The sequence below is a fragment of the Lepidochelys kempii genome, chromosome 1 (genome assembly GCF_965140285.1).
Source record: "Lepidochelys kempii isolate rLepKem1 chromosome 1, rLepKem1.hap1, whole genome shotgun sequence".
NCBI lineage: Eukaryota > Metazoa > Chordata > Testudines > Cheloniidae > Lepidochelys > Lepidochelys kempii.
In genome coordinates, this window is record NC_136380.1 from 188,155,740 (window position 1) to 188,182,407 (window position 26,668).

Sequence of the window (26,668 nt, forward strand, 5' to 3'; positions counted from 1 at the left end):
CAGCAGTCTTTGGCCATCAGCTGCCTTCTAAATAAATAAATTAGGCACAAAAATAAAACAACAGACACAGGCATGTGTGGCTATAGCAAGCCAGCTTTAACCATCTATATCTTCCATGTAGGGGAAAGTTTACACTTATGCCCTAGGATGCATATTTACTCTGTGGCAAGTGGCATAGCATATTAGCACAGCTGTTAACATTAAAGACATTACTAACACATGCAAGCCAAGCAGATGGAGGGACACAGTCATCTGCCTCAAATTACAATAGCCACGTATGGCCAGCCCAGTATGAGGTAAAATGATATGGCCCAAGCTAGCAAAAACTCATTAAAACAATTTCAGCGTGAACTATGGAAACAGAGAATAACAAACCTCAGACCCAGTCTCCTCCCAGATGTTTACATTTAGTTTCTTAGGTCATCCTGCTAAAATTTTCACTAGGGTCACTACCTCAAATAAGAGAGAAAGTTGTATCCACTCCACAATCTGTTATTTTCTGCTGCCATTCAGAATATAATGGCTTGCACTCCAGGAAAATTTCCCTCCCTTTTGTTTCTTCAGTGTGAACAGATGGTGACATTTTAACTGATTGTGCTTTCAGAATTTCCCTCCTTTTACAGGCCCTTTAAAATGTTTTAGTAAATTGTTTTGCTTAGTTTGACAGAAAGAAGGAAAGTAAAATTCTTTAATGTACTGATTTATTATTTTTAAAACTGCATTAGATTGTTTGATATCGTATAGTGATAATTAGACAAAATATAGGTCTTAAAGCCATAACTTTAAAATTTTTCTTGCAAACATTATAGCAACTAGATGACACCAAAACATACCTCCTCAAGGGTATTTCTTTCTGGTCTAATACATGAAATCTTATAGTTTTAAGTATAGTCTTCCTAAATGTATGTACAGTTTAGTTTTCTTTTTCATTTAAATGTCTGAGGTACTTTATTACCTTAAAAAAAAAAAAAACCAAACCTCTTTGCTTTTTATTTCCTAAATCAGAAAATATACTGATCAATACATTCAGCATGAATGTTGCCAGCCATACCTCTTGATTCTCTTCAGAAAACGCACTCATAGGTAAAAGTATCGCAAATCTGAGATTGATTTATTTTATTAGGTGGTCCATCAGGCACCTCTTATTTGTCCTCCCTACAGTACAGTGTATAATGACAAGGTTTCCAACGTCTAGCATGAGACCACAAGTATGAAAACAGAATCTCATGTAACCACTTCCAACTGTTTTTGGCTAGCTAATATATAATCACTCTTCTGGATGCTGAAATAACTATATACTGTATATTATGTTACATGATGATTTCAAACCCATGTGCTCATTGCAGAATGAATGTGTATAATAAAACTGATTAGAGTTTGGATCTCAAATGTAGACACTTCATAGATTAAGTTTACTTGCAAAGATTTTTAGGGTATAAACTATTTGGTTATGAAGTTATGTTGGTTGGATCAGTCTCCCACCTATTATAATTTATATTGTTGAGTATGCAGCACCCAGCTTCACAACAATTTTTTGTGTCTTTTAACTATGAACACTCTGTTCCCCAATTTGATTTGTTGAAAGTTGTTTTAAGAAGAGACGCATGGTCAGCTGCTATTGTTAAATGCTTTGGTGCACGGAGGAGGCATCTAGAAATGGCTCATGTTATTAAGATTAACTGCAGCTCTCTCATGCAGCTACTGAAGGCCATAACTAATTTTTAATAGGATTAATACTGTTTCCCCTGTGGCTGGGGATCAACGTATTTCATATTACAAAATGGCATAAAATTATTTTTACAGAAACCTTTCCATTTATTCTCATCACGGCAGTTTGTGTTGTTTACATTTACACAATGGCAAAAACACTTAAAATGGAAAAGTAGTTTTAAAGAATATCAGTCTTTTGGCTCTTTTTATGAGCAGAAACGCAAGACTAACTGATATCAAAGTTCATTTAAAACAGATTTTCGGTGGACCCAGGGAAGGGGCAAAAAGGCATACAAATCTGGACTACTTAGAAAGATAACAGAGTTAGTACATTTTAGCTAATTAACACAGCTAGTCTAAAATGGCTTTTAGGACATTTTCCACGGCACCAATATCAAGTTACATCAGTGTGATCTGAATGACAAAAACTCACTACTTGTGCTGAGACCGACGCACACATGCCAGTGGTGATGCACTTATGGGCTGATCCTGCCTGTTGCTGAAAGCCTTCTATTGTAATGGAAGGCAAGGATTCTCAGCAGGCCCTTAATGCTAGCACACTCTCTAAGCTGATACCTTCTTGCTAAGCCAACCTTCTATCTACTGCCGCCCTATGTTCTAAAGTTCTAATTAGATGGATTAGTTTGGTATCTTAAACATCTTTCAATTTGTAATACATATAATATATATGACAAGAAAGTGCAAATGACTGACTACCCAAAAGAATGTGAGGACTATCAAAACATTCCTCTTACAAGAAAATAAAGATACCAAATATAGATTCTACAAATAATACTTTGTAGTTAATAAAAACACGTTTCACCCCAGGATCTCAGAACGCTTTACAAATATCAGACTAGTAATAATTAAACACTACTCACTATATAATATGCACAAACAACTGCATCTAATCTACAGATAAACTATATTTAAGATCAGAGATGGCCCAGCCTTTGAAAACCAAAATTACATTAGTGATAATTCTGAATCTTACAAGTCTGTGATAGATACATGAATATTGTTTCTTTGTCAGGTCAAAAAAACAATTGTGCAAACACCTTACCTTTGCTCAATTTCAATCAAGATGGAAATTATAATGCAAAAATCATATTCCAAAGCCCTCATACTCCTTCCCAAAAAATTATTTCCTCTCCTGGAAAACAGTCAAATGTAGTACAGGTAGAATGAACTCCTACTACTTCCTTGGAAGGAAGCACTCACTTTGCTCCAAAGGAAGAGTCTTGATTTTTAATCACAGAGAAAAATAACCCAGGATAATCTTGACTCGTGTGCTTGCACCAGTCTCTTTAATTAACTAGATTCAGTAAGAATTCTGCCTAACAGAGGTTTTCAGCTTCAAATGTTCCAGAGTCCAAAGAGACTGCATGAAACAACTTATTTGCCCCTTCATTTTATTTAGGTTTTCAAGAATAATAAAACTTGCAGATATAAAGAAAGCCCACAAATCACCCAGTCAGCAAATTATTCAGTCTTAGCACAGATACTGGAAAAAGTAATTCAAAACTTGTCTGAAGGTACATATAAGTTTCATTTTACAATCAGAGTTTATGAACTCAGAGTTATGAACTGACCAGTCAACCACACACCTCCATTTGGAACGGAAGTATGCAATCTTGGCAACAGCAGAGACAAAACAAAAGAAAAACAAAAAAACCATGGGGGAAAAAAAGCACAAATACAATACTCTGTTAAACATAAACCACTAAAAAAAATAAAGAGAAAGCAGCATTTTTCTTCTGCATAGTAAAGTTTCAAAGCTGTATTAAGTCAATGTTCAGTTGTAAACATTTGAAAGAACAACCATAACGTTTTGTTCAGAGTTACAAAAAAACCTCCATTCCCAAGGTGTCTGTAATGCTGAGGTTCTACTGTAAAAGCAATAATGCAGATTGCCTCCAAAAAGCACAAAAATAGGCTATACGGCAAATCTTAAGAAATATGCTGTGGTAAATGAAGGGGGCGGGGGTAGCTCCCTTTTGTGAACACCAGCCAGCCAGTTAGCTACAGAATCCCTCTTGGTAGCTGTTCTCTACTTGCTTTACCTGTAAAGAGTTAAAAAGTCTGACTGCATGCATAGGTAAAGGGAAGTGAGTGGGCACCTGGCCAAAAGAGCCAATGGGAAGGCTAGAACTTTTTAAAATTGAAACAAAACTCCCCTTTTGTCTGTCTGTTGTTGTTGTTCTCCGGAGAGAGGGGACAGAGCAGAGACAGGGCTGAAGCTATGCGGTAAAAAGTTGTGAACCAGGTATGAAAATCACCAGATCATACCTAGAACTACTCAATTTGAGACCCAAGATATGTAAGTAGATCAGGAAATGTCTAGAAAGATGCACTTAGGTTTCTCTCTTTTATTTCTGTAAGGCTGGTGGACTTCTCTGTGCTAACCCCCAAATGCTTTTGTTTTGATGTAAGCTGGACCTCAAGAAAACCATTCTTGATGCTTAATTATTGTATTTGCTCTTTTTAAATCTAGCAATAGCCTAAGTTCCAGATGTATTTTCTTTCTTTTTGTTTTTAATAAAATTTACCTTTTTTAAGAACAGGATCGGGATTTTTGTGTCCTAAGAGGTTTGTGCATATGTTGTTTCATAAGCCGGTGGCAACAGCTGCTTTCCTTTGTTTTCTTTCTCAGCTCTTCCCCAGAGGGGGTGTGTGTGTGAAAGGGCTTGAGGGTACCCCACGTGGAGGAATTCCCAAGTGCGCCTTGCTGAGTTCAAAAGATTTTTTTTGCACTTGGGTGGTGGCAGCATCTACCCATCCAAGGTCAGAGAAAAGCTGTAACCTTGGGAGTTTAATACAAGCCTGGAGTGGCCAGTATTAACTGTTAAAGTCCTTGCGGGGCCCCACCTTCTGCAAGAAATTCCCAGTTAGATTTTGTGTACACAATTGGGTGGTTAAGTATTAGCATAATTGAAATCAACTTTTTAAAAAAAACTCAATCATCAAAAATTTAGCAGGGAAAAGCAGAATTGTCTTAATAATCATAATTTGTGTCCATGGGTAAGTAAAGAGTGCCCTTCTACTGGTGTGAAAAGGTTTTACAAGATTGGAAAATGTCTCCGTCTCCTACACAATATTTAAGATTTTCTGTACAACTTTAAGTTATCATCATGATCCAATCATTGATGCAAATACAACAAGGATTATACAAAGTTGAGAAGAATAAGATGAGACAATGATTTAAAGAGTATTCTAACAATAGTGATAGTTCAAACTTCTGGTAATTGTTTCCTAAAATTATTTTAGTGGTACCCAGGGACGCACACTGAGATCAGGACCCATCATGCCAGGTGCCTGACATACACATAGTAAAAGATAATCCCTGCCTCAGGCAGCTTGCTCCTAAGGGGGAAGATTTTCAAAAGCACAAAGAGGAGTTAGGAAAATCAATGGGAATTAGGCACTTAACTCCCCTTTAGGCCTCTGAAAATCCACCATCCCACCCCCCAACTGATACAAAGTAGTGTTCCCATTCAGCAAATAGAGAACTGTTACACAGAAAGATTCAGTGACTTTCCCAAGGTCATATGGGAAGTCTGTGGCAGAGCCATAAATTGAAGCTAGATTCTATTCAGGTTATTAGCATATCCCTCACACATCCTACCACCTTCTGGAAGTATTGATGTATGTGACTAACATCCTTTCATGTGTGGTTCTTTCTTTCCCTCTTCCTCTTCCCAGGGAGAAACTGTGTGTGAATTCTTAAATATTTATTTTATGTATGATGTGCTTGTGAAGGCAACGTTGAAGAAGTGTTTCATACCTCAGAGCTCCTAACTCCCCAATCCTATGCCACAACCACAAACCATCCCTTCCTCTCAACTCCCTCTCTAGAATCAAAGGAAAACTATCACATGAGCCAATAATTTCTAGAAGGCTTAATATTGGCACATTAGAGGATTCAATATAGTTCACTCGAGTTTTATTTTACAGTGGAGTAAAATTATTTTACCCTGGTCTACACTGCGGGGAACTCTATTTAAGATACGCAGCTTCAGCTTCTGTCTGTCTGTGATGGCCATGAATAGTTGGGTTGACAAATGGAACTGCTGAGTCCTGTCTCTGTAGAACACCAAAACTCTTCTAACATTGAAAGTGTGCAGGCCTTGCGCCTCTCTATTGGCAAGTGATCTGGGGTAAAATGTAGGTAAGAAAATCACCAGGTTAATATGAAAATTAGATACCACTTTTGAGAGAAATCTTGGATGAGGGTGAAAATATACTTTATCCTTAAAAAAAGATTGTATAAGGCAGAGGTTCTCAAACTTCATTGCACTGCGACCACTTTCTGACAACAAAAATTACTTCACGACCCCAGGAGGGGGACCAAAGCATGAGCCCATCCGAGCCCCACTGTCCTGGGTGTGTGTGGAGGAGAACAAAGCCCAAGCCTCACTGCTCTGGGCAGGGGGACTAAAGTTGAGGCCCAATGGCTTCAGACCCAGGCAGGGGGCCTGCAACCGGAGCCCCACCATCCAGGGCTGAAGTCCTCAGGCTTTGGCTTCGGCCCTGGGCAATGGGACTCGGGCTTCAGCCCTGGACCCCAGAAAATCTAAGCCAGCCCTTGCAACCCCATTCAAAAGAGGTCGCAACCCACAGTTTGAGAACCGTTGGCATAAAGTGTTTCAGATATCAGAATATGCAGCTTAACGAGGAAGCAAGGAGCACATTGCTAGAGGCTTCAATGGAGGCCCCATGAGCCTTGACTAACTAGGTTCAAGTCTCAAGGGGGACAGGCTCCCTCATTTGAGGGTACAACCTTTCCAGACCCTTCACAAATCTGATTGTCATAGCATTAGAAAATATAGAATTGATATCCACAAGGCTGGAAAGCGGATATTGCTGCAAAACAGACCCTGATAGAAGCAATTGCTATTTTAAGTGCAACAGATAGTCCTTTCATGAGACCAGATGGAAAAAAGCGTCCACTTTGACATGTAAGTAGACATGGTAGAGAGTGTTCTGCTATTTAACAAGACATTGCAAACTTGCTCTGGGCAAAATTCCTCTTTAGGATCTAGCTATGGAAGCCCCAGGCTGTTAAAATGAAGCACCCACAGATTCAGGGGGAGCAGTCAACCATAATCTTGGGAGATTAAGTCTTGGTCCAGTGGAAGCGAAGCTGGAACCTCCATTGACCCATTCAGTAGAGTGGAGAACCAGTGCTGCCAGCCTACGTTGGGGCTATTAGTATAATCCGGGCATGGTCCAGTTTGATCTTTAGCAACACTATGTAGGAGTGGGACTGGAGGAAAGCATAGCAAAGCTTGTTTGACCAGGGTACCAGGAGAGCGTCTGTCATGGAACCAGCTCTGTGACTTTGTAGGGAGCAAAACTGATGGCATTTCCTCTTGGTTTTGGTTGCAAATAGGTCTATTTGGGGATTCCCCACTGCTGGAAAACGTGTGTCTGTCTACATCCAGGCAGACAGAGTGACTCATAAATGATCCTAGACTCCTCTTAGGCAGTCTGCCAGCTCGTTCAGCACTCCTGGAAGGTAAGAGGCTTCCAAACTGAATGAACTGGCAATGTAAAAGTTGCATAGGTGAACTGCCACTTGACAAAGCAGGGAAAAACGAACTCCTCCCTGCTCATTGCCGCAATGCTGTCTGTGAGAACAAACAGGCTTTTCCCCTAGACCTGAGATAGGAAGGCTTGACAGGCTAGGCAGACAGCCCTTAGCTCTCTGACATTGATATGTAGGGACAGATCCTTTGAGGACCTTAAACTCTGAGTTTGGAGGGGATCCAGATGAGGCCCTCACACCAGGGCAGATACATCTGTCACCAACATTAGCAAAGGTTAAAGGCAGACAAAGGGAACGCCTACGCAAACACTGGCTGGATCTGCCTACCAATCTACAGAAGTAAATACTCAAGAGGAACACACAATACAAAGTTCCAATGGTGATAACTTAGCTAATAAATGGAAGCCAGCCAACAAATATTGTGATGTAGTCCGTCTTGCTGGAATACGTATGTGGATGAGGCCATATGCCCTAGGACTCTTATACAATTTCAAGCTGTTATGACTCGGTGAGCCTTGAGATCTGCAGCAAGAGATCAAATTGTTCGGAATTTCATGTCTGGATGGAAAGCTGTCCTGAGTAGAGTCCATACTGCTCCTACAAACTCTACCCTCTGAACTGGACAAAGGGTAGACTTATCTGAGTTGAGCAGTAGACCTAGAACTTCAAAAGTTGACTGGATAAGATGTACACTGGACAGAGCCTGGACTGGCCTTTGACTACTGAGGTAAGGGCAGATTGGCACTCCTTGCCCTTTTCAGGAAAGCAGTTACCACTAACATACATTTTCTGAAAACCTGCAGAGCTGCTGACTGGCTGAAAGGCAGCACAGTGAACTGGTAATGAGAATGTATCACTACGAATGTGAGATACTTTTTGTGACTGATAAATTGCCACCTGAAAAGAGGCATCTTTTAAACTGAGGACAGCATATCCGTCTTTAGGATCCAGGGAAGGAATAACAGAAGCCAGAATTGCCATGCAAATCTTTCTGCGTTTTAAGATATCTGTTGAGCTGGCACAGGTCTAAAATTGGTCTGAGACCTCTTTTTGCTTCCAGGACTAGGAAATAATGGAAATAAAACCCCTTCCCTCAGATACTGTGGAACCTCCTCTATGGCTCCTACCTGAGGGAGAGCCTGAACCTTCTGGAGGAGTGGCTCCGTGTGACAGTGGTCTCTGAAAAGGGAAAGGTAGAAACAAATTAGAGGTGTGTAAGGTGATGAGTCACCCCTGAACTAGAGCCTGATTAAGCCACATGCATTGATGAGTCATTCCTGTGCTAGGCTCCATCCAATCCATAAGCCAGGTGCTGAGCTACTGTTTCTCCTTTGAGGCTTATATATCTGCCTTGAGTCACCAGCCCAGCTCCTGACTTGTATATTGGCTGAAACCTAGCATAAGAATGATCAATCAACGCATGTGACTTAACCAGGCTCTAGTTCAGGAATGACTCATCACCTTACATACAGTACTTAATACCCATTGGTCCGAGCTTATGCAGGACCAAGCACTGAGGAATTGGGAAAGGCAGTTGCGAATATGAGAGAAGATGAAACCTGGACTGTCATGGCATCTTCAAGCAACTCATCAAAACATCTGTTCAGTACTCCCTGGGTGTCTAAATGGAGCAGGCATTGATTCAGAGGCAGAAGAAGTAGGTGGTCTATGTCTATAACCTCTACACTTCTTTCTCTACAGGTACTAATAAGGAGCAGGGGAAGAGTAATGGCAGGTATGCGGAGGGCAGAAATGTTTTCTGTATGGGGCCAGAGTATACAACCTCAAACACTTTAAAGTCATCCTAGAGTCCTTCAAGCCATGGAACTTAGAGTTGGTTTGCTCCAAAAACAGTGAAGACCCTTCAAAGGGCAGGTCTTGTAATGTCTGTAGGACTTCTTGCAGAAGCTCAGAGGACTGTAGCCAAGAGCTCCTGAGCTTGGCCACTGCAGAAACCATGGTCCTAGCTGCCAAGTTTGCTGCAGTCAATGCAGTCTGCAGCAAAGTTCTTACTACAGATAACCCCTCATCAACAAAAGAGAACTCCTGCCTAGCATTTTCCAGCAGCATGTCCTTAAACTTTAATATGGAATCCCAAACATTAAAATCATAATGTCCCAAAAGAGAATGTTGGCTGGCAACCCTGAGTTGCATCTCTCAGTAGAATACATTTTTCTACCAAACAGATCTAGTTTTTTCACATCTTTTGATTTGGGATTGCTCCCCATTGGCCCTATTGTTCCTGTTCAATGGCTACTGACACCACCTAGGAGAGAACCTAGGAGGGATGAGAGTACAGATATTCAAACCCCTAGGACGGAGTATAATATTTACATTCAGCCCTCTCTGAGGTGGGAGGAAGGGACGAAGGGGTCTGCTAGAGAGACTTAATGGGACCCATAATTGCCTCATTAATAGGTAAGGCCACTCACTAAGGCTCTGTGGTGGCCAAAATATCAAAAAGGGTGGGGAAGGTCTCCTAACCACCTCCACCTGGATCCTCAAGCTTGAAACCGCCCTCTTCAATAACTCTTGCTGAGTCTTACAATCAATGGGAGGGAGAGGGGGAAGATGTTCCCTGAAGAGACTGCTCCTAATAGTGCTGGAGACCGGTACCAGGTCGGAGTAGAACCCAGCACAGCCAACATTCCAGGCTGGCCTTTCAATGGGACTGTGAGGCATGGAATCTGAGGCAATGGCAGTTGTCGCGATACTGAGTGCTGCACCGATGAAACTGGAGCCTCTAGGTCTGCTGGAACCAAGAGCGTGGTCTCCTGCACTGTCGGGAATACTTGTACTGAAAGGCGCAATCGATCTCTAACTACCAGAAATGCCTCCAGCATGGTCAGTATGGAGATGGTCCTGGGACTACAGATGTGAAAGGCGCTCCATCAAGCCCCAGACTCAAAAGGACCTGCCTTGGTGCCACTTTCTGTGGTACCAGAGAAGAGGAATGCTTGGGTTTCAGCTGCATTCTACTCTTATCCCCATGCCTTGAGGATTTCGGTTCCAGGGACATTGCTCTCTCAGTACTCTGCCTGTAGGTCTTGTGCCTCTTCTTTGGCACTGGGGAGGGCGAGCAGTGCCCGTTTTCAGGCAACATAGGAGGTACGCTCCTAACCTATGCCAAGGCACTCAGTGCCAAGCCCGAACGGATAGGCTCTGACAGAGGTCTCAGGGCTGCCTCCATGAGCAAAAACTTTAGCCTGGTTCCTCTGTCATTCCTTGTCCTAATCTTAAAATCTTTGCAGAGCTGGCAATGATCAAAACTATGAGCTTCCCCTAACCACTTCAAGCACCTTGAGTGTGGGTTGCTCATGGGCATCAGCCTAGCACAAAAGACACAGGGTTTGATGCCTTTGTTACCATGGCATCCTTTGGTACCAAGAAATGGAAACCCCAAACTGGGGCCTGAAAAAAAAAAATCTTGTCTACACTATTAACTAAGTACTAATCAACTAGAAAACTATTTACAATAAATTTACTATGAGGACACAAAGCACTTGCTAACGCAAGCCAAGTAATTCCAATGACTGTCCTGAGCTGTAAGAAGGAACTGAGTGGACTCTGGTGCAGCGGGGCCCTTTATACAGACACGCAGTGACATGCAGCAGTAGTGGGTGCTTACGCCACTCCAACAGATACCACTGGAGGGAAAAAAAGTCCAACTGTGCATGAGGTACACGTACACCAAGAGTGGAATGGACATGTGCAATCACTCGAAGAACTGTCAAAATTCAGCTTAACACTTAGTTGCAACATGGGTCAGCTTTTTTTAGATGGGGGAAATGGTGTTTTTCCTCCCCTTGTAATGGATTAGTTTAGGAACCAATCCAGTTTGTTTAGAAGTCATTTCCATAAAAGTTATCAGCCACACTGACTTGCTTACATCTAATGCTCAGTGGATAACTTTTAAAGTTGTCAAGTACTGATTCTGTGTTAATTTTTCCCCCAGGTTGACAGTGTCTATTCTTAACTTATAAGAATTTAAAGGATACCTGAGTGTTTGTAAAGCCGGAGTATTACAATACCATCTTTTTACCTTGGAAGTACCTGAAAAAGGTTTACCTGCCTACATGAGTGCTGGCCAATCAGAATTGTGTAGGCAGGTAAAGTTGTGCCACATGATTACGAACTGATTTGGCTAATCAATTCTTGATTTAATCCTAAATGAGCTCTTGAAATACAGTAGAACCTCAGAGTTATGACCACCTTGGGAATGGCGGTTGCTCATAACTCTGAACAAAACGTTATGGTTGTTCTTTTAAAAGTTTACAATTGAACATTGATGTAATACAGCTTTGAAACTTTACTATGCTGAAGAAAAATTCTGCTTTTAACCATCTTAATTTAAATTAAAAAGCACAGAAAGTTTCCTTAACTTGTCAAATCTTTATTTAAACTTTCCCTTTATTTTTTTAGTAGTTTACATTTAACACAGTACTGTACTGTATTTGCTTTTTTTGGGGGTGGGGGAAGAATCTCTGCTGCTGCCTGATTGCATACTTCCAGTTCCAATGAAATGTGTGGTTGACCGGTCAGTTCGTAACTCTGTAGTTTGTAACTCTGTAGTTTTACTGTACTGTTATAAAGTGCAAAATAATGGCTCTACTGGTTTATAAGAATGGCTGGGTCAGAACAATGGTCTATCTAGTCCAGTATCCTGTCTTCCAACAGTGGCCAATGCCAGCTGTTTCCAAAGGAATTAACGGAACAGGGCAAACATCAAGTGATCTATCCCCTGTCATCCAGTCTGAGCATCTAGCAGTCAGAGGTTTAGGGACATCAAGCGCATGCATCCCTGATCATCTTGGCTAATAGCCATTGATGAATCTATCCTCCATGAACTTATCTAAATTTTTTTTTACCCAGTTATAGTTTTGGTCTTCACAATATCCCTTGGCAACGAGTTTCATAGGTTGACTGTGCATTGTGTGAAAAGGTACTTTCTTTTGTTTGTTTTAAACCTGCTGCCTATTAATTGGGTGATCCCTCGTTGTTGTGTTATGTGAAGGGATAAATAACACTTCCTTATTCACTTTCTCCACACCATTCATGATGTTATAGACCTTTATCATATCCCCCTTTAGTTATCTCTTTTCCAAGCTGAAAAGTCCCAATCTTTTTAATCTCTCCTCATATAGTAGCTATTTCAGACCCCTAATCATTTTCATTGCCCTTCTCCGTACCTTTTCCTTTTCTAATATATCATTTTTGAGATGGGGCAATCAGAACTTCATGCAGTATTCAAGGTGTGGGCGTATCATGGATTTATATAGTGGCATTATGATATTTTCCATTTTATTATCTATCCATTTCCTTTTTTAGATACAGTTTTTCCTTTTAAATTTCATCTGTATCCTGCCCAATCATCTAGCTCAATCATTTGCTTTTGTTGCTATTCTGAGCTCATTAGAACTTTACTCTATTCCACCCCAAACACACATCTTATTCTTCCCTCTCCTTCCCCATGTACTCTATCTTGGTGCCTTCCCCACATTTCCCAATGTCCTTCTTTCCCTTTACTAAGGCTAAACTGATGACAGCCTTTGGCAGAGACAGTAGTTTAAGATGGCCAAATAATATTTTGCCCAGTCACCGTCTTGCTGAGCCTATATGGTAGTTACTACTCTTCAAAGCTATTTTCAAATCTAGATGCCTAAAATTAGGCTGTTAAATACATATTTAGGTTCCTAAATAAGCTTGGCCTGATTTTCAGAGGTGCCCATTGCATGTCACAGGGGAAATTACTTAGCCTCTCTATGCGTCAGTGTTCCTTTCAGTAAAATTGGGATAATGTATATCTCATAGGAGTGTTTACATTTAATAGATAGTTCATAAAACACTAAGACCTTCAAGTGACAGGTATTATAAATTATTGGTATTATAACTTTCATTTAATTAATAATTTTGTAAAAAAATATTTAGAACAGTGGCATTTATGGGTATCAAATTAGTATAGCATGGGAAACACCTTCATTAGAAAAGTGAAATAAAGCAAACCTAGCTCAATCTTATAGCGGGATGCCAGCAACAACTCATCTAGAATTATCTGTTCCTACAGAACCATTCTACCAAACTAAGGACTTGTTCTCTAGAAAAGTTCATGTGGATATGAATAGTAATCTAATTGGCTGAACATTGGCAAATTAATTATAAAGCACTAGTTTGTATCACTGCAGATGCTTCCACGAAATAAATTACCATGGCATGTACTACACAGCCTCACATCATATTAAGGGTATAGAATAGTGTTAAAACCACCACCACAATTGGCATTAGTTATAATGAAGAAGAAGTCCTGTATTAAGATTAGGCAGTAGCCATAATAATATCTATGCACAACACCCCCAATCAGACCTACTATATTACATAGCAGATGAATCTTCTTAGTATATGCGCAACATGCCTCAGATAGCATGTGACTAGGATTCATCAAGGGATTTGGTCTGCTGGTTGGATCATTAGCTTCCCTGGCCTGGGCACTGAATGTTGATCCAGGCCCCCAAGCAGATCAATGCATCTCTACAACTAATGGCTAAAAATCAGTCAAAATGCAGGATTTTCAATAAAAATTGGGATATATCAACATTTTAAAACAGGTTGTTTTTTTTTTAATCTCTCTGATACATGCGTGTTACCTCCTGCTAGTCTGACATCTTTCACAAGCATTAAACACACACACACTAAGAGTTTCATGGTACAACACATTATTCTAATTATTTGGCATTATAAAGTAATGTTGTTAGTGTTCTGACAGCAGTAAAAGACTGACAGGCCATCAACCTTTGGAGAAGAGTACAACAGCAGCATTTTGCGTAGACACAGGAGAGAATGGTGTGATTTACAGTCCTCGGGACAAATTTTGCTCTGTTGCAACAGTATAAATCTTAAGCAGCCCCTTCAGTTAATTATTCTGGATTTACACCTGTGAATAGAGCAGAATATGATAACTTACCACTCACTTCATATCTCACTATGTGCTCATTCTCAATGGAGTGCAGAGAGTAGGACATCTTCATCCCCCCATAAATCTCTAGTCCACTTAGCAATTAAAACATTCCAGGAATTAAAGCCTGCTGGAAATGAATATGTAATTTATTGGTCAGTGCCCTAGTGATTTTTTCTAAGAAGACATATTAGTGCATTTAACAGTTGACTTTAGCTTCAAGATAGCCAGCCTAGAATCTGTCATCAGCATTTCCACGTTGCTTGTTATAGTAAACAAAGTCATTTACATTTATTCTTAACACACATCTGCTCAAAGTAATGAATTTCTTAAATTCTAGATGATAAAAAAAAATAGAAGTATGAGGCTGCCACTTTGTGCTCACTTGTTCTTTTCCTATGGCAATAACAAATAATCATAATCATTAAAAATTATACATTATTTTACCATTTTTGTAACTAGAGTGTATTTATACAGAACTGACAAACTAATGTAGAAATTAGATGTCTAATTAGTAGTAATTAGAAAACAGAAACAGCTTTCATAAAAGGATTAACTCTCTAAAGTCATATACACATGTACTATTGTCTTCAGTAGGATGGCAGCCTACAAGAGGCCAAAATTTTAGAAGATTGGAGAAAGAGGGACAGACCATCCAAATAAAAAACTAATTTAATACACTCTTAGGAGGTATTTTAATGCAGTAATTCCTAACCCTACCATACTGGCATTAATTCTTTCTGGAGTTGTGCAGCTCACATCCAAACACAAGAATAGAAGTCTTTAGACATTGCCAAATGGGCCTCTCAATGGTTGAAATGTTTGGGGAATAAATCACTAGGAAATGGGAGTCCCCGCTCTTCCTTTCCTGAAAACCTCTCACTACAGATTAAGACCAAGCTGGAAGGAGGAAAAGATATCAAGAAATGTTAAAAGAAAAGAGCCCTTAATGTGCTGCTGCAAAAAACATCTGCATCTGAGCATAAAGGCAGAAGACTGGGGAGCAGTATCAATGCAGTTCACAAGGCAAACTGCACTGGAGCAAGTGAAAGCAGTAACAGTTTGCCTTTCTTTGAGAGTTTGGCGGGGGGGGGGGGGGGGGGAAATCAGCAATTCCAAGCCTGATGAGCAGCAGATTCCCACAACAGAGAAGATGCAGTTCTAAGTACAGAAAGTAAACTTTAGCACTTTAAGGAGTAGTCATTATCCAAGAAGGGGAACATCAAGGTCTAAACTCAGACACATTTTAAGCAAGAAAGTCACATACCTAGTTAAACCATATGATACGGGGTCTTAAACTTCCTTTCAGCATTAGGTACAACTTTACCCTTAATGTTATGTTTAGTTACAACTACAAAACTTCAGCCTATCGAGACTATTTTATTTAAAAAATAGTTAATCCAAGAAAAATTACATCCCCGCTGAGTGTTTTTCTTTTCTATTCATATATTACCTAGATCCAAAACAAGTTAGTAATATACAGTGGATAATATTCATAGCTGGGAGGGTCTCAGAGCCCAGGCTCTAGCCTGTGCCAAAACATCTACACTGCCATTTTTAGCCCTGCAGCACAATTCCCACAAGCCCAACTCAGCTGACCCAATCTCTGAGACTCGGTGTCATGAATTTTTATTGCAGTGTAGACATACCCTCAGTAACATCTGATGCCATGGAGACAGGACATGAAGGATAGGTACTGTCTGGAGAAGAGGCAGTATCAGGAGTAAATATTCTTCAGCTTTGACTCGTAGTAAGAACATTTTTATATGAATATTTAGTTGCCTGTAATGAACGGGTTGAGCTAGTACTAGTTTCCACATAACTATTTAATTAACTGAAAATATATGAAGCTATTCCACTATATCATGCAGTTCTCTTTGCTCCAAAAAATGAAAACGAGAGGGGGCAGGGAAAATGTCGTAAGAATTCAGTGCTGACATTCCCTCATAATTTAGCCATTCACTCCATTACTATATCCAATACATTCCAATAGTACTAAATATTGTGCCCTCCTTCCACAATTCTGGATTTTTTATTCCTGCAGAGAAAAACCTAGCAGAATTATAAAATCTATTTCCCAGGCATGAGCAGATCAACTTAAATTGCTATCTGGGATGTTTTTCCATCCAGCTAGTTTGCTGCAAGGATTTGATGCTAAACAGTTTAGTCTACCACATTAGATACGTAAAAAGATACTTTATATGACAATAGGAAGAGGATTATGTTCTAGTCGAGTGGACAAACTTCATTTTCAAAATGCAAGTTTAAATGGTAGTTTTTTTGAAGTGCCAGGCATAAAGGTGTAACTTATATGAAAGTTTACCAAAGAGAAGTAATTCTAACACAGTTTTATGCAAAGGAAGTTCGATTCTATTACCGCATTCCGTTCTCTTATTCTCAGTGAATTAGACAAAAAATTAAAAGGAAATTTTAGATTAAATGTTAACAATTCAAAACTGAGAACCATCAAGAGGCGATGACAAACACAATTCAGCTTAAAAACAACATGTTGTGTATCTTATATTTTATTGATAGAAATGTGTGTACAGCTGTTACATTACAACATAACCATACATTACATTATGAGCAATTCCTTAAAAACATCTGCAATCATTTATAACAAACACATATCACATTTTAACTTGCAATGTTACAAAATACTCTGAAAAGCTAAAACCAGGAGACAAGATTTTCAGAAGTGACTACTGATTTTGAGTGCCCTTCTTGAGACACCTTATGGGGACCTACTTTTCAAGAACTGCTGCACATCCACATTCTGAAAAAGTCTTCTTTAAAAGGTATCTCAAGTTTGGACATGCAAAAAATTATGCAGGCACACAGAAATCATTAGTAACTTCGAAAAACTGGATATTTAAATGATGTATTATAAGCTTAAATTGTATTTCACAATAAAACTTAAATGACTGCAGATGCTTATTTTAATTTTAGTATTTTCTCCAGACTTAGCAAAGATTTAATTTAATTCATGTATGTACATATCTGATGCACTACATTTTCTAAAAAGCTTACTCATCTTGGGCCCTTGTAAAAGATAATGAAAGGAACCAACAGAATGCACTGTATATAGGTTTTGTTTGTTTGTTTGTTTTAGGTCTTCCTTCCTGTTCCAGGGGCTTGTACATCCACTGCCAAAGTTAATGTATGACAGGTCTTTTATCTTACTGGCCTCTCATGTCTTCATTGCTTGGATCTGATCTGGTAACAAAAAGAAAAATACTAACTTTAGTACACCGCACTTAGTGGAACTGTCACCCCCAAAAGAAAACCAATATATTTAGGTTACAAAATGACAATATCATTTGTTGCATCTGTAACCAGGAGAAAATTGCAGTTTGCATCTTCAACTTGCACCCTAGCGGGTCTACTTCTGAGATTCCTCTCTGATTAAACAATTTCTGCCAGAACTGCCATTTAAACAGAAAGAAACTACCACAAAATTATTTTATTTTTTTCCACACCTTATGTGACTGCCTGGATCAGGGTAACAACATAGACAGGAAGTTACATGAGTATGCATTCCAACTCTGGCTATACTCAAGTTCTGGACCTCTATGTAATTGAATTCCATAAAAGCTTAGATCCTGAACAGTTTATAAACTATAGGACTCAACTTCAGTCTTACAGAGGTATTAATGCAGTTCACATGAAAATGCAGCTTCCCACTGCTGACCATATTTCTGTTGCCCAATGCCACTTCCCACTGTTGCCCAATGGCATTTCTTAGCAACGTTTCAATGTGTACTTAATTAACTCATGCAGAAATGGAATGTGGGTGCAAAGTATATGTTCCAGTTATAACTTTAATAAAATAAAATAAATATTTTTCTGGGCAGATGACAATAACCTATTCCTCAATGACAGGTTTCAGAGTAGCAGCCGTGTTAGTCTGTATTCGCAAAAAGAAAAGGAGTACTTGTGGCACCTTAGAGACTAACCAATTTATTTGAGCATAAGCTTTCCTGAGCTACAGCTCACTTCATCGGATGCATTCAGTGGAAAGTACAGTGAGGAGATTTTATATATACACACAAACCATGAAAAAATATACATTGTAAGGAGAGCGATCACTGAAGATGAGCTATTACCAGCAGGAGAGTGGGGTGGGAGGAGAGAAAACCTTTTGAAGTGATAATCAAGGTGGGCCATTTCCAGCACATTTCCAGGAGTTAACAAGAATTATCAGTATTTCCTAATTTTCTGATAATCTGAAAAAAGTGAGGGTCTATAATAGAAATTTTTGCAAAATTAACTGCAGCAGAAGTAACTGCAATAATGATTTATCATCTTTTCAATTAAATGTGTTATTTTTAAATGCATCTTCTAACCCCTGGTCCAAGAGGTGACTGGGTCCATTTTTAATCTTTAATTTTGATCCAGAATGGGTTTTGCCAGGAAAGCATCTCTGGCTGGCATTTCAGATTCATGTAAACAACAGCCTGAAAGTGTGCACCTGGAGCAATACTTCCAAATCTGGGCTGTTGCCACCTGCAGGATTCCTCATGAAGACTAGAGGAATCAAAAGAAGTTGAGACAATAAGGAGACTTTCAGGTCAGGTCAGGTCAGGAACTCAGGAAAAACAGCTGAGCTGCAAGCTACCCTTTGTGATAGGATGTGGGAGAAGAAGAGCTCCCTCCCAAAAAAACCTGTGTGAAGGGTAAGGTGCATCCTGTCCTTTTGTGGGAGAACAGAACACCCTCCCATAAACATTATTTTTGGGGACTTGTTCCCCCTTCCTCAAAATGCTACTGCATAATGATAGGTAAGTAATTCCTTCACTCACATTCTCATCATCAACACACAGGAGACACAAAAGTAATTAAAAAAACCCTATGTCACTCCAGTCACTAGATTAGACTGAATAGAAAGAGTACTCTAACTACTCGTGAATAAATGGAGATAATACAAAATATAGTACCTGATTAAAAGTAATTCTTTACTGCCATTTGAAATAAGACAAACATTTACTTTAGCTGTAATGTACTTTGGATCATTACTGACATCTAGTGGCTTGCTCAGAACAGACCACCAAAATGTGGGGGGGGGGAGCAAATTACACGGCTTCTTATAGAAGGCCTTACACAAATATTGACTTTTGTTCCCAATTAGATTTAAACCAAATTATTTTAAGTTATGTTATAATAATTAATGAACTACTAATTTCAGAATGTGCATTAGAGTGAGGGAAATTAAAGTGATCCTACCAACCTAAATGCAGGATTTGTTGTTATTATTTGTTTAGCAATAGCTCTCAAGGACTCAAACAAAATCAGGGCCTCATTGTACTAAGCACTATACAAACTCAGTAGTACACAGACTCTGCATGAAAGAGATTAAAATCATTACATAAACATCTCATACTGTTTATATAATTATGAGACTGCTGCATGTGTTATTATCGGTATAATGTAAATGTATCACTTTGTCTTCCGTTCTTTAATCCTGGTCCCAAACAAGTAGTGCACTTCTTTTAATAATTAGTCTCAGAAGGATTTAATATTATTTTAGTTACAGTGCTTAACAGCTTCTAAGGATTGCACAAACTTTAATAAATAAATTAAATAATTAATCCTCACAACACCCCAAACAGATAGGTACTTTAGGAAGTATCACTCTCAGGATATGTTTATACTGCAATAAAAGACGCCCTTGCGAGGGGAGTGGGTCTCAGAGGCAGCTTCCAGCCTGAGCCTGAATGTCTACACTACAATTTTATAGTCAGCTGACCCAGGCTCTGAGACTTGGTGCCACAGGGGTTTTAATCACAGTGCAGACATACCTTAGAATTTCTAAAGGTATTTGCCAAGGAGCCAGGAAGTCCTTTAATGGGCTGCTCAAGGGCAGATGTGCCATGTGGACTTCCCTTGGCGAGAACCCCCAGGGCTTCTGAACTCCTGGGGGGCTGCCAGAGAGTTGTAGACCCTAGGGAGAGACCTGGCAGCTGCAGAGTAAAATTGACATTGATATTTCGTTAATTTTTTTTCAGGATTCCCAGTTCATAGAAAATGTTGAAAAACTTGGAATCATTCCAATTTGGAATGAACCCAAATATCAAAACCATGAACTTTACTATTAACTGGAAACCCCTGTGTTGGCCACCTGTACTTTTAATTCCTTTTTTGAAAGTGACTAGATTTTAAATTGACAGAGTCCCTTTACAACTCAGAGTGTTCATAAAAAACCTGTTCTACAGCTCCAACAACAAATGCAGAAGCCAGGGCCTAAGATGTCTTCAGCTTCCATATCATTATAAATGTATATGACACCATACAATACATTTTAATAGCCTTCTCTCGCCTCCAGACATCCATAAAAATTGGATATTCCTGAATGGATTGGATATTCCAATCCTTCTGTTTAAATCAATGGCAAGACTGCCATTCTCTTCAGTGGAAACACAATCACCCCTAAATGTCACAGCTTGAGTGGAGGACAGAGTCATATATGATGCAGTTAGGAAATATTTGGTGTTCAAGAGTGTTCAATAGTGCTCTCGTAAGATTAACCTGGACCAGGACTCCCAGTTCTTCTAGAAACCTTCATATATTGCTCGGCCTGTTTACTCAACATTTGAAAGGGATAATAAAATATGGAGGAAAAAAAAGAAATATGGATCATTGGAGCATAACAGCTAAGGTAACTAGGAAAATAATTAAGTTACCATGTGCAACATAAGAAAGATTCAAGAGCACATTGTACTCTTACCCTAAGCAAGAGATTCTTAGACTGCAAGTCCCACTTCCAATGGTACACATTAATTTTTAGTAATAGTTTATCTTTTCTCCAAAGAATATTCTGTAATTTTGGGTTTATGTAAATTTTTAAAAAGAAATATCACCGCTGCTGGAACGGTCCTAGCTGCAGAAAATCATAATAAAAAAACAGAACACCACGGCATAAAATATCAGGTTTGGTACTGGTACTCACTGTGTGATTTGATCTGAGAGCAGAAATAGATAGAAACAAGGCAAATGAAATGAAAGAAAACTTACAAAATGAAAACAAAGTCTAACGGAAAGAAAATAAAATTATAATAGAAGTAGATTTGACCTACCTTGGAGCCAATCTACACCTTCTTGTAACCCTTCTCCTTTAAGCGCATCACTAGCACTAAAACAAACAGAGACTACACTATAAAAGCCATGTAAAGACACTGGTTTGAGTAAAAAATGGTTATCACATCTGAATTATGTGGTAAGTACAGCAGAATATCTCCAAATGCAGCATGCGTCAGTGTCAGGCATATTATTCCTTAACAAGAAGTAGGCCACGCCTATATGAGCACATTGAACTATTTCACTAGAGCTATTCTAGTATAGCTTCTCTGGGTGGACACTATGCTGAAATATTTTCTCCGCTCTGCATTATACCAGAACAGTTATTCTGCCACAGACATTCCCCTGTGTAGACAAGGTCATAAAGAAAAACTTTTGCAAAGTTTATGATTAACATGAATTCTTCCACCTGGCTGGGGTACAGGGACCATGCTGAGGTTGGAGAGGAGGTCATTCTGCACCCTGGCAATCCCCAGCTGGCATTAGGGACCACTGCCAGCTGATGTAGGTTCGTGTATTACCCAGGCTAAACTGGGACTAATACAGATCCGCCATTGGAACCGAGGAACCATAACTAGCTATTTACAAGCCCTTTTTGCTGCAGCAAGATGAATTTAGCACAGCAGAGGATCTGGGCCACTATACTGGTTATTCATAAATCCATTTATAAAAGAATTCGGCCAATGCTAAAATATATGATCTTTGATCATTTTGAGGAAAAAAACACACCAAATCAAAACAAAAAATTGTAGCTATGTTATCATACGCAAACTGTGTAAAAGCAGAGAAAGGCTAGCAATTTATGAACAAGAGGTGTATTTTCAAGTATGTCAGTTTCCGTGCAAAGTATTTTATCTACATAATACAGAGGAGAAAGTCTTAAAAAGCATACTTGAATCACCATGATTATATATTTACTGAAAGTTGCAGCTTTTTATTTTTTAAGTTTGAGAATCAACCATTAAAAGAAGTTCAGAGATGACCATTTCACAGTATAAAATAAAAAGCAATTTCATTTCATTGTGACAGGACCTGCAGACTAGGCTTTCATCCTTTCCAAAAATCTCCAGGTATTTTAAAATCAAGAGAACTAGTTTAAAAAAAAAATCAGTATATTAATGTGCTTACTACTAAAATTAAAGTTACACTATAATTTTAAAACATCTGGAAATAATGCTTTGGTTTTGTTTCTCTTTCCTATTACTTTAGTAGTATGAAGCTGTTGTAAGAGTAAGAAGAAAAAGTGGTGCCCCCTCAGGTTATGTCTACATTGTGATAAAAAACCCATAGCACTGAGTCTCAGACCCGTGTCAGCTGACTTGGGCTCCAGGACTAAAAACAGCAGTGTAGACATTCAGGTCTCAGAGTCTAAGCTCCAGCCCAAGACAAACATCTACACTGCTATTTTATAGCCCTTCAGCTTAAGGGTATATCTACACTGCAATGTAAGCCCAGGATTAGTGGGACTTGAATCCATGGACTCTGGGTTTGAAAGCCCAGGGCTTGAGCATCCACACATTAGTGACCCTAGCTTAAGAATTTTTGAGCCCAGGCTCCACCCTGGGACTCCAATGTCCACAACTTTCTATCGCCCTCCTGAAAAGTGGTTGTTCTAGCCCTTTGTTCATGGTGCAGTAAGGGAAAACTTGACTGCCACCACACCTATCACAGGAAGTTGTTGCAGCCCACCAACACATTCTGCTGAACCATCATTTTGCTCTGCATGCTCCCATTTGAGTCACCATTTGATGAACTTCTCTTGCTTGGGCTTTTGCTCTTGTTTCAGGAAACAAGCAAAGATTCCATGGTGGATGTTTCCTGACTCACCACTGGCACCTGACAGAAAAAATGATGGAGCAGGACAATGACGATACAGACGAGGAAGAATCAAATTGGCTGATGCTACTCATTACTCTTGGTATAGCTGCTTATGACCCCTTTGTAGATGGGTGCTTGTGGAGTAGGGCCACAAGCACAGACTGGTGGGATCACTTCGCCATGTGGACCTGGGATGACCAGCAGTGGGTCCAGAACTTTCACATGAAGAAACCTGCATTTCTGGAGCATTGTAGGCAGCTTGCCCCAACCCTCCAGCCTCACAACACACATGAGGATGCCATATCAGTCCAGAAGCAGATTGTTATAATCATCTGCAAGCTGGCTACCCAAGTGCTATAGGTCTGTTGCGAACCATTATGGTGCTGGAAAGTCAACTGTGGATGGCCAAGGTTTCTGAGGCAATCAGGTGCATTATTTACCCAATGGTGGTGGAAATAAACAATATTCCTAAAGTAACTGCTGGTTTTGAGAGAATACGCTTTTCAAACTGCACTGGGGTCACTGATGGGACTCATGTGCCCACAGTTTGCCACCCTCCCCTTTCCAGGAGCGAGTACATAAACTGTAAAGGGTACTACTCCATTATTACATATTAGGCTCCTGTGGACCACAGAGGCCGACTTATGGATGTCGGCATGGGCTGCACTAGAAAGGTTAACGATGCCAGGGTTTTCTGCTGATTGAGAGTCTACCTTCCTGGACAGGCTGGGAAACTATGACATTGTCATAAACGGTGTTATTGTTCCCACTGTTATTCTGGGGGACCCTGCGTGACCCCTTTTGCCTTAAACATATCCTGATGTAAGAGTGCAAAATAGTTTAAAAAGAAGGTTTAAATTACACTCTCAACAGGTGTAGAATGGTGTTGAATGTACGTTTGGCAGACTGAAATCCCGCTGGTGCTGTCCACAGATCCCTTTAGATTCCAGTATCATTAAAGATGTCCACATTATTGTGGCTTGCTGTGCTCTTCGCAATCTTTGTGAAGCCTAAGGTAAGCTATATGCCCCTGAATGGACTTATGACGGGAATGGATTGCTGAACCAGTACACTCAACCAGAAAGCGAACACCTGGAGCCGGATGGAGCCAGGCAACAGAAATCAGGGACACTCTGTGATCCCACCTTATGGACCTGCATGGGCCAACAGAAGATGAGTACATATATTAATATATTTGTACAGTAACGTTTACCATAAATGAGGTACTGTCACATCACGCGATGGAATAGAGGGTGGTGTCACTGTATACAGTGAATGGGGGGGAACGCGCTACTGATTGTCATGATTTTTGTTATGGATAATATGACTGCTAATGTAGTGGTGTGGGAACTGTGCATTTACATTATTGATATACACAGATTTCTTAATTTCTGGTTTCAGAGTAGCAACCGTGTTAGTCTGTATCTGCAAAAAGAACAGGAGTACTTGTGGCACCTTAGAGACTAAGAAATTTATTAGAGCATAAGCTTTCGTGGGCTACAGCCCACTTCATCGGATGCATAGAATGGAACATATAGTAAGAATATATATATATATACATACACACATATACATATATGCACACACACAGATAAGTTGGAAGTTGCCATACAAACTGTAAGAGGCTAATTAGTTAAGATGGGCTATCATCATCAGCAGAACAAAACTTTTGCAGTGATAATCAAGATGGCCCATTTAGACAGTTGACAAGAAGGTGTAAGGATACTTAACATGGAGAAATAGATTCAATATGTGTAATGACCCAGCCACTCCCAGTCTCTATTCAAAACCAAGTTAATGGTATCTAGTTTGCATATTAATTCAAGCTCAGAAGTTTCTCCTTGGAGTCTGTTTTTGAGGCTTTTCTGTTGCAAAATTGCCACCCTTAAATTTTTTACTGAGTGGCCAGAGAGGTTGAAGTGTTCTCCTACCAGTTTTTGAATGTTATGATTCCTGATGTCAGATTTGTGTCCATTTATTCTTTTGCGTAGAGACTGTCCAGTTTGGCCAATGTACATGGCAGAGGGGCATTGCTGGCACATGATGGCATATATCACATTGGTAGATGTGCAGGTGAATGAGCCCGATGGCATGGCTAATGTGATTATGTCCTATGATGGTGTCACTTGACCAAATATGTGGACAGAGTTGGCATCGGGCTTTGTTGCAAGGATAGGTTCCTGGGTTAGTGTTTTTGTTGTGTGGTTGCTGGAGAATATTTGCTTCAGGTTGAGGGACTGTCTGTAAGCGAGGACTGGTCTGTCTCCCAAGACCTGTGAGAGTGAGGGATCATTTTTCCAGATAGGTTGTAAATCTTTGATGATGTGCTGGAAGGTTTTAGTTGGGGGCTGAAGGTGACAGCTAATGGTGTTCTGTTATTTTCTTTGTTGGACCTGTCCTGTAGTAGGTGACTTCTGGCTCTATCAATCTGTTTTTTCACTTCAGCAGGTGGGTATTGTAGTTTTAAGAATGCTTGATAGAGATCTTTTAGGTGTTTGTCTCTGAATAGAGACTGGGAGTGGCTGGGTCATTATACATATTGAATCTATTTCCCTGAAGTTAAGTATCCTCACACCTTCTTGTCAACTGTCTAAATGGGCCATCTTGATTATCACTACAAAAGTTTTTTTTTCTCCTGCTGATAACAGCTCATCTTAACTATTTAGCCTCTCACAGTTTGTATGGCAACTTCCAACTTATCTGTATATATATATATATATATATATATATATATATATATCTATTTCTTCTTTCTATATGTTCCATTCTATGCATCCGATGAAGCTGACTGTAGCCCTCAAAAGCTTATGCTCTAATAAATTTGTTAGTCTCTAAGGTGCCACAAGTACTCCTGTTCTTTTTTAGTAATTTCTGTTTAGATTCACCTTGCTTGATGTGCCTTACTGTGTGTTTATCTTTATTATTCAAAATACCTATTATAAAGGTATGACATACTGATGGCAATAATTTTTTAAATAAAATAAAAGCCTTTATTTGTATTATAAAAATAACAATATTAAAGTATTGCCAGGCAGGCTTGCTACCATTAGAATACTGAAACAACAGTAATAAACCAATACCACAACCAGTAATAAAACAAAGTGCATGCAACACTGAACAATGCAAACAGTGCCGTCAGAAAAATCCTCCAGTTGTGTGTGTCACCTAGCAAGTTTTCTTCTTCCTCTCTTGTGCATTTACCACTCACTTGCCATTGCTGCATGGGCATAGAGGCCTGCGGGAGAGTGGCGGACTGCAAGAGGGAGAAGAAGGTCTGCACGGGGTGGAAGTATAAAGGGGTAGATTTGCCCAGTACAGCTGCTATTAAGTCCCAGTTGCATGGGCCAGCCAATCATGAAATTGTTCAAAGAGACCCTGGTATGCAGCACACGGTACCATGAAGAAAGAAAAGGAGTACTTGTGGCACCTTGGAGACTAACAAATTTATTAGAGCATAAGCTTTCGTGAGCTACAGCTCACTTCGGCCACAAGTACTCCTTTTCTTTTTGCGGATACAGACTAACACGGCTGCTACTCTGAAAAAGGTACCATGAAGGAGACTCAGGTCA

The 26,668-nt window shown here is 39.7% G+C and overlaps 2 protein-coding genes across 10 annotated transcripts in view; both read right to left on the reverse strand.

Annotated features, from left to right (window-relative positions):
* Nucleotides 1-14,332, reverse strand: part of CRYBG3 (crystallin beta-gamma domain containing 3) — a 145,481-nt gene extending 131,149 nt beyond the window's left edge. Inside the window, exon 1 of one of the 2 annotated variants that reach the window (XR_012154202.2) lies at nucleotides 14,224-14,332. The gene's annotated coding sequence lies outside the window, so the exon portion shown is untranslated. Of the gene's footprint in view, nucleotides 1-14,216 lie in introns of both variants that reach the window. The other variant, XR_012154203.2, reaches the window with a different exon arrangement.
* A 2,384-nt stretch (nucleotides 14,333-16,716) lies between these two features.
* The window catches only part of ARL6 (ARF like GTPase 6), a 36,937-nt gene continuing 26,985 nt past the window's right edge, over nucleotides 16,717-26,668 (reverse strand). For 7 of the 8 annotated variants that reach the window (XM_073305155.2, XM_073305129.2, XM_073305108.2 and 4 more), the window contains 2 exons: nucleotides 21,281-21,336; nucleotides 16,717-17,423 (listed from right to left, as the gene is read on the reverse strand). In XM_073305155.2, coding sequence (XP_073161256.1) covers nucleotides 17,398-17,423; nucleotides 21,281-21,336 — 82 coding nt within the window. In that variant the 3' untranslated portion in view covers nucleotides 16,717-17,397. The remainder of the gene's footprint in view (nucleotides 17,424-21,280; nucleotides 21,337-26,668) is intronic. The other variant, XM_073305175.1, reaches the window with a different exon arrangement.